General features: G+C 39.6%; 1 protein-coding gene across 4 annotated transcripts in view; it reads right to left on the bottom strand.

The window, feature by feature from the left end:
• Positions 1 to 4,465: 4,465 nt before the first annotated feature.
• The window catches only part of rab6ba (RAB6B, member RAS oncogene family a), a 68,435-nt gene continuing 63,821 nt past the window's right edge, over positions 4,466 to 9,079 (bottom strand). For all 4 annotated transcript variants that reach the window (XM_017438919.3, XM_017438920.3, XM_037974345.1 and 1 more), the window contains one exon: positions 4,466 to 6,742. In XM_017438919.3, coding sequence (XP_017294408.1) covers positions 6,678 to 6,742 — 65 coding nt within the window. In that variant the 3' untranslated portion in view covers positions 4,466 to 6,677. The remainder of the gene's footprint in view (positions 6,743 to 9,079) is intronic.

The following is a 9,079-nucleotide window of genomic DNA, read 5'->3' as shown; positions in this document are numbered from 1 at the left end:
AAGCATTCACACTGCATTTTCGCAGGAAATGCAACTTCTCTAGTTTGTCATAGGTGTCCTGCAGAGCTCCTATCAGCGCAAGCAAAGCTGAAACCTAAATGTTGTCATTTTGTTATTGGAGCGCTGAGCTAAAGCAACAAAAATCTAACCATGTGGTTCTAAACTGGACAATGTAATACATTCTTCACTCAAAATGTCTGTGAGCTGTAGATCAGGCTGTTTAAGTGTAATACAATGTGGTTTTCAAACAGGACAGTAAGTGATACTCTAAGCAAACTTGTGACTGCAGAATCATACAGTATTAAAGACCTTGCATTTCTTGAAGGACTGCATATTGCCCACCACTGTTCATGCCATAGTTTTAGACTAAGATCATCCCATGATGAGAGGGCATAGATTTATAGCTATTTTGCTTATTTAGCCATTTGGAAATGATATGTGCAAACTTGTGTGATATTGTGAGATCTGTTAGAGCTCAAAGTGTTGACAATGACTCTCAGCTACTACCACATCGAACTTTAACCCAACACCTGTAAAGTTGGAGCCATTTTTGTGTTTGCTTGGGTTGATTAGCTCTGACGAACCATTTTGAATTGAGCTGACTTCAAAAGTTTTAGTTGCCAATGTAGATCCAATGATTAGTTTGTGAGACTTTCTATCAAATCTATTTAGTTTGAGATGTTTCTCTAACATGAAAACATGAACAAACATGCACAGACACAGGCCTTTTGGCAGCTTTCCATAGGACAAAATAAATCAATCTGATGATCAGTATCTTTTTCATCTCTGTTGAAGACTGTCAACAAAACTTTCTTTTGTGTAAAGATCACAATCTTTGATGAAGTGTGCTCATGTGTATGATACGTTCCAACTTCAAATAACTTTGCAGTCTGCGGCAAGACATCTCAGTCCACGATCTACGGAGATTTCAGCTATGAAGAGGTAAGATAAAAATCCCTATAACTCACTCATTTTTAGACAACAAAGCTTAAAACTTGGTGTAGAAGTAGCTGAGACCAATTCCCAACACATACTGAATGCTAATCAAAGGTTCAAGATGGCTGCCAAAGCTAATACAACTTTAGATTATAGTAAAACTTTCAGAAAATAATCTTGGCCTCCGTTCACACTGTAGGTTTTAATGCTCAATTAGGATTTTTTGCTGAAATCAGATTTTTTTGTGTGGTTGTTCATGTTACATTTTAAAGTGACCTCCATCAGACTCTAGTGTGAACAGTCCTGCAGGTATGGCAGACCATTTGAACAGAAAATCAGCTTCTGACTATCTGTAACTCAGTTCTGGATATCTAAAATGAGTTTTGACGAGTAACAACTACATTTGAACTATCCATAATGGCAATTTAGGATATCTGCATTTACATTCTGATTAGTAAGAAAAACAACAAACTGAATTATGACTAGTGAAAACTACATTTTTAGATATCCGAATTAAAGAAATTGCGTGTAAGGCCCCCCGGTGCTGCCTGAGGAGGTTTGGGTGGCTCCATGGAGCTGACTGTTCTGAAAGAAAATGTTAGAAAATGCCACAATATTAAGAGCTCAGCAGTGTTGGATATGTGAAGAACACACACTGTATACTAGAAGACTGCTTCAGAAATCTGCAAAGAACATCAGAGTTATTCTCTCCCAACACACAGAATGCATAAAAAAAAACTAAATAAATTGCAGACAATAAATTGTCAGTGTTTCTCAATTCATGTCAAGCTGCAGCACTAAAAACTGTGTTAAAAATATGAGAATTGGAGTTTGTTTGGCCTAAAATTACAAATCACAGACTAGAAATTCAAGTAAAATGAAAATACCTTCAAAACTATGGCAGGCTGTAAACTTGCCACCAAAATGCTAAGTAAATCTGGGTAATTTTGACTAGACAGAATATTTATTCAAGATATTTGAAATACAAAGGTTGTCTAAATAAAATAAATATCCAAGAGATCTCTCATTTATTTGGCAATATCTTAAAAAAAGGTTTGACTGGTCAAAAATCCAGTTCTAGATATCTCGAACTTAGTTTTGTCTCGTCGTTTTTTACTCTCAAGATATCTGCAATTTAATTTGCACTAGTCGAATCTTAGTTTCAGATATCTATAAATACATTTAATATATCTTTGACTGGAATTATGACTAGTCAGAACAAAAAGCGAGACATCTCAAATTTACTTCATGACTAGTCATAATTTAATTGTAGATATCTGAAATATGTTTTAGATAGTCAGTAATTTATTGCAGATATCTTGAATTGGAGGCTCCAAACAACTTAATGGGAAATCTGACGTCATTTATACTAGTCAGAATGTAATTAGAGATATCTTAACTAACATGTCTAGTCATAAATCAATTTCAGATATCTGGAATATAAGTGTGGTGAAGCCAATTTTATGTAAAACGGCCTGCCATATTTTGACCCATCAAAATGTGATTAAAGATATCTTGAATTGCTCTTCTTACTGGTCAAAATGTAAATGCAGATATCTTAAATTGCTATTATTACTTATTACTAGTCAAAGCTTATTTTTAGACAGCCAGAATTTAATTAAGGAAGGCAGGCCATTTCTGTTAAAATGGCCTGCCTTCCTGCCACACCCTGGCAGGAAGGCACAAAGTGATGAAGATGCTCTGGACGCGTCACGGAGCATCTTCATCACTTTGTTCAGTCCACATTTAATACAGTGCTAAAAGGTCAAAACAAAAGTCCCGGGGAGGAGGTGACGCGTCATGGCGGCTGTTTCACAATCAGCTATCAGCTGTTGAACTCAAACTCTGATCTGTGTTTAAATCAACTTGTTTTAATTATTTTACTGTTATCAGTAGCAGCTTCCTCCTACGTCAGAATATCTATCAGAAAGATCTTCAACTCACACCTCACCTCAACTCACAGCTTCAACTGCATCTCCGTTGAGGCGGGGGTCATTGAGTCAGAGTGGGCCATGTTCCGCGCCACTATTGTCGAGGCAGCTGCCCTGAGCTGGGGCCACAAGGTTGTTGGTGCCTCTCGTGGCGGCTATCCTTGTACCCCGTGGTGGACACCCCAGGTGAATGAGGCAGTCAAGCCAAAATAGGTGTCCTGTTGGGTCTTGTTAGCTGGTAGGACTCCAGAGGCAGCTGAGGGGTACCAGCGGGCCAAGCGGGCTGAATCCATGGCTGTTGCTGAGGCAAAGGCTCAGGTGTGAGAGGAGTTTAGAGGCCTTGGATAGAAACTCTCAATCAACTACGAGACAATTCTGGTAAATTGTCAGTGGTTAAAAAGCTCTGTGGCAGCAAGGCTCTGGGAATGAATAAGATCTGGCCTGAGTTCCTCAAGACTGGATGTTGCTGGGCTGCCTGGGCCTTTGTTGCTGCTGATTCTACTTGTGCTTTAAAATAGAAGAATTATTTGTACATAACCATCCATCCATTTTCTTTACCCGCTTCTCCATTCTGGGTCGCGGGGAGCTGGTGCCCATCCCAAGCAGTCACTGTACGAGAGGCGGGGGACACCCTGGATTGTACATAACCATGTAATGAAAAACTGATGGTTGTGCAAAGGTCTATAAAACAGTTTTTCCATTACCAGCAATGAAAATGATCAGATCGGAGTTGTTATAACAGCAACCGCTTTGGTCTTGGCTGCATTTAGACTAGCTGTTACCTTGTCAGTCCTGTCAAAATGAAACCATTTCTACAAACCTATCTACAAGAGGTTAGATATTGTTTATATCATTTCCACCCCTGTTCAAATTGACCAACATATTCCTTAAAGTAACAATGTTAACATTTAATTTCTACAGAAGTCACTTAACTAACATTACGCTTTATGTCCAAGTTAATGTGACTTTTAACAATATCACTAAAAAATGAAACTCACAAAATGAATGTGTTGTTGTTGTTATGGGTGGATAAGTTGGAACAACAGACTATTTTTAGCCTGAGACCCTTATATGCAGGTTTACCAAGACTTGGCCACAATAAAGTCATTTGTTTTACATCAGGGGTACGCAACCCTGGTCCTGGAGGGCCACCGTCCTGCGTTTGACTTCTTTCTCAGTTCCAACACACCTGATTTGAATCAATGGGTGATTAACAGGCTTCTGTAAAACATGAAGAGGAAATTTAACCACTAAATCAAGTGTGTTGGAGCAGGGAAACAAGTCAAACATGCAGGATAGTGGCCCTTCAGGACCAGTGTTCCCCCCAGTTTTACATCCAGTCATCAATTAAACAAAACAAGCAAAAAAACTGTGCCTGACCCTGCATGTAGATGCTTGTTTAATACTTGACACTAATGCTTTAGTACTGATTACATGCAAAATTAGACAGCTTCAGATCACAGTGGGTTTCTTTATCAATATTTTATCTAATTAGGTCTTTATTGAATGACCAATAAAACCCCAAATTGCTTTCTTATATTCTTCCAATGGAAAGCTTATAAAACAGAAAATATAATTAAGAAAAGCCTCATGCAAGATTTTGGTAATAAGACATCTTTATTAATCATTTAAAGAAACATGCTAGAGCTCTGCACAGAGTGAATGAAGAACCAGGTCTGCTGCACTGAGCGGTGACTGTAAACTCTCTCACACTCACACACTCACACACACACACTCGCACACACACCTGCAGGGAATGGCTGAGACCCATCAACCCCCCTGACCCTTGGTCCATTTTCATGGAATGTTAAAATGGGCCATCGGGTGGATTCTTTCACACTTCGAGCTTTAAACATGACTGAGTGTCGATGGATGTGGAATAAATATTTTAGGCCACATTCTCTTTGTCTCCTTACAGGATGTGTGATGAGAGCAGGGCATTCTGGTACTGAAACGACAGGGTAGCATTTTTCTTATTTGTTCCTCTTATTTCAGAAGAACCAACCTTTACCCCGTCTTTGTCAGACCTGTGAAGATCACCCCTGATTTTTAAACCATCCGTCTCTGTTTATCATTTGGCTCTTTATGGTAGAAAGATTTTCACAAAAGTGCTCCTCACATGGACGTGTGCGAACATTTCCTACATTTTTTCCTCTACTCTAAGACACAGTAACTCCAGGTTTTCTAGAGATGAAACTTGTTGGGGGTTTTTCCATCACTCTACATCTAAAACACGTTCTTGAAAAGTGCAGTAACAATTTCTCACCAGAAACAAACCAAAGTAGTGTTCTTAACACTGACTGACTCCACCATCAAAACATTGTGGTTCCCGACTCTGAAAGGGGAACAAAAAGCAACATTCTAGCACGTCACCATTAGTCAGGTAAAACCCAAGTGAAAAAACAAAAATTAAAAAAAAAAAAAAATTACAAACAGAAATTGGAACCAAGTTCTGCAACAATTTCTATAACAATCAGACGTGTCTTTGAATTAAGCGACTGTACAATAATAATGAAGCTTCTCTCGACTTCATAAGAACCTGAAAGGTCTACATACATGTGCAAATTAGTCTTTAGTCAGAATGAAACAGATTTACAAGGTTAAAGGGATGTTTCAAACATTCTGAAGTGGCATTTTGTGTAGACGTTATGAACAATAAATATCCAACCTGCTGCTGATAACTGCACAACTGTGTAAATAACGGTGTTGAGAAACTGACGGCAGTGCAAAGTCCTATGAAACAATGTTCGCAAGAACTGCTATGACTGTTTAAATATTGGAGTCGTTTTAAGACTGGAGTTCAAAGAGCTATCCACAACAGGTAGGATGGTGACAACTTGTACACAGAACCCCACTTCAAACTGTGTGAAATATCCCTTTAAGGGTTTGTTTGATCAGTCTGCAGGCTGTCAATCGGGGAACCATGTCCATGTTTCTCTGGGACACAAAGCCAGGGTTCTGACTCTCCTCTGCTCACTTGCAGCTCACCGTACATTGCAGCTTATTAAACACAAAACTAATCACACACGGCGACAGCAGCTGTACAGCTAGACCAAATCTGTGACAAACTTCAAATTAAAAAACAAAAAGCGCTGCGATGTGGGGATGAAGCGACGTGGCAGTGGCCCTCAGTGGAACGCCGTCTATACAGAAAGCACACACAAAAAGATGCTTCGAAGAACACAAATCCAGTTAAAAAAAAACAACAACAACTGTGAACAGTGCATCAAATCACTGGTGTAATATTACCAATTACATTGTTTTCTAACAGGTGTACTCAGGTAGACCGTACCTATGCTGTACAAGCAGGCATACATTACAGTTCAGTTCGCCCTGCAACATCTGAAACGCAAATGTAAGGATCGCAGCTGGGCTACAGGCAGGAATGCTGTGATTGGAGAGTTCAGCTCATTAACTTTAATATGGTGGAGTATGAAGCTGGGTCTTGTTTGTATCCTTCAAAAAAACAAACAAACAAAAAAAACCATCACCTTTTGAGGGGGATTTTTCTGAATATACAAAAAGCGAAAAAAAGAAACAAAGAGGCTTTCTGCTCTACATAAACTATATAAACTCAGATGAGACTTGGGGATATTTTTTCTGTTAGTTGTTTTCTCTAACAAGCTGTAGAGCTTTTTTTTTTGGCAGTTTTTTTGTTTCCAATTTCACATATTGCTAACTCCAACCAATGAGTTGGGTGAGGAAACCAGGATGTCAACGTGCAAAGTCAACAGCAGGTTAAACCAACAGGAAGCAACATAACAAGCATGTGGTGTGTGGATGACGATATCCCCAGGCGGGCGGTGGACATTAACAGGAGCAGCCGCCCTCGGTGGTTTGGGGCTCTTGCGGTTTGTCCAAGTTGATGTCGATCACTGGAGAGCAACATTAAGGAAGCTATGAGAGAATGTGGGGATCATAAACTGAACAAGAGGAACTGAACTGAGCTGAATTTAGTTGTTTATTTATTAAACTGATTTATTGTTATTTATCAAACTGTTTAGTAAACTGAATTCAGTTCAGTTTACATCAAACAAAGCAGTAAGTATATGCAGACAATTTAAAAAGTAAGACAAGAAAAAGCAGTTTTAGTAAGTTGTAATACTGCATGTCTCCACTAGATGGTGCTGTCTCCTACCACTGCACTGACCTGCAAACCACCCATCTTCTTTACCCGTGTTTTCCTTTCCAGGTCGCATGGGGGAGCTGGTGCCCATCTCCAGCAGTCACTGTGCGAGGCGGGGGACACCCTGGACAGGTTGCAAGCCCATCCCAGGGCAAAACAGAGACAAACGAGACAAACAATCATTCACACTCTCACTCACACCAACAAACAAACAATTTTAGAGTTACCAATTAACCTAACATGCATGTTTTTTGGTCTTTGGGAGGAAACCAGAGTACGCAGAGTAAACCCACATGAGCACAGGGAGAACATGCAAACTCCTCCCAGAAAGGCCCCAGGCTGGGAAGCCATCCTGCAATCTTCTTGCTGGGAGGCGACAGCTCTAACCACTATTTCGCTGTGCCACCCGTTTCTAAACCCAATGTAATGTTGGGTTTAGAATTGGATGCAAAATGGGGTTATAAACCTGTCCATTATGCTTAGTCAGGCACTGGTTTTTTTTTCAGTCATCCATCCCATGCCTCCCATGGATTTTGCGTCTGAAAACAATATCTTTTTTCTAAATTTGCAAAGACCATTATTCAGACCTTTACATCAGTTTTACGTTGTAGACTACACATTTTTCTTTCTGCTCTCGGTGGAGGAGGATGCTTTTTCTCTGTCTCCCGTACCCTCCCCTCTGTGCCCTGCTTCAGCTCTGTGTCTTGTCTTTTCCTTTGGAGCCTCTCTTTGCATATCTTCCAAAATTTGTAGATTATGGATTTGGTCAGCTGGTCTCTCAATGCAATTGATCAAATTTTCTCAACAAGAAGACAGGGTTTGGGGGAACACTCTTGTCCGGACGGGACATTTTTCTCCAGATACACAATGGACTCCTGGCAGGAGTGGAGAATTGTGCGTCTGTCGATACTGTCAGTCGTGAATGTGGAAGATGTGCACACAATTGGATTTTTGATAACAGAAATTCAGAAAACCTCGGCAGCTGTTCTGGCCACTGTGAGGCTGCCAGGCATGTGTGATTGGATCTGTGATCAACACTCAGACTATGATGTTACGTGAGCAAAATCGCAGACTGGATGTGATCCTTTCACAGGATCACAGGCTAGATGCGGTTCCTGGACTCAGAGATAAAATGGAGTAAATCTTTGAGAAAGTTGTTCGCTCAAATCTGGCAGAATAGACCTGGAATTTGGCTGTTTGGATTCGCCATTGAGAAACACCAGCAAGACTTTGAAGGCAGACGGAAAATAAGAGTCGGCCTGACCCAAAACAATTATTGTTATGTGAATCTGGCTCCTTTGTGCCGGCCTTTGGCCAGCTATCTTCAATTCCTCCTGGATTTTGTGTAAATAAGATGCTCTGCCCCCTCCGTTGCCTGAGGACATCTGTGGATCTGCTCTGGGCTGTTTGATAAACATTCCATCATATTATCAAAGACAATGGCCTCTGTAACATGATTCATGGACTTATCTGCAAACACACATGCACACACACATTCATACAAACACACTACACCGATCTCCACCGTCTCTGCTTGTCTCTTCATGTGTCACTCTGCTTGGTATCTGGACCGTGTGTGACTTCTTTTTCTTCTGCTTCTGTTAGTCTATCCTTGTCAAATAGTCTTATTAATGCTTTTCTAAGAGGAAAACTTATTCATATTCAAATGGTCTATTAAGACCTGTTATCACTGTATCAACCTCACATATTTCCTCTTAGATGAAAGTTTTTATCCAAGTTAAAAAATAGACTATCATTATCATTAAATCAACTGTTCTGTTAGCTGTTGAAGTGCTTCCTGTTAGAGGAAAGTCTATTTATGTTTAAATGGTCTATTAAGTTATACAGGTGCTGGTCATAAAATTAGAATATCATGAAAAAGTAGATTGATTTCAGTAATTCCATTTAAAAAGTGAAACTTGTATATTATATTCATATATTACATACAAACTCATATATTTCAAATGTTTATTTCGTTTAATTTTGATGATTACAAATGACAACAAATGAAAATCTCAAATTCATCATATCAGAAAATTAGAATCTTGTGAAAAGGTTCAAAATTGATGGCACCTGGTACCACACT

Source organism: Kryptolebias marmoratus, linkage group LG24 (genome assembly GCF_001649575.2).
Source record: "Kryptolebias marmoratus isolate JLee-2015 linkage group LG24, ASM164957v2, whole genome shotgun sequence".
Classification (NCBI taxonomy): domain Eukaryota; kingdom Metazoa; phylum Chordata; class Actinopteri; order Cyprinodontiformes; family Rivulidae; genus Kryptolebias; species Kryptolebias marmoratus.
The sequence above is the reverse complement of the archived record's forward strand: the minus strand, read 5'-3'. Positions and strand labels throughout refer to the sequence as shown.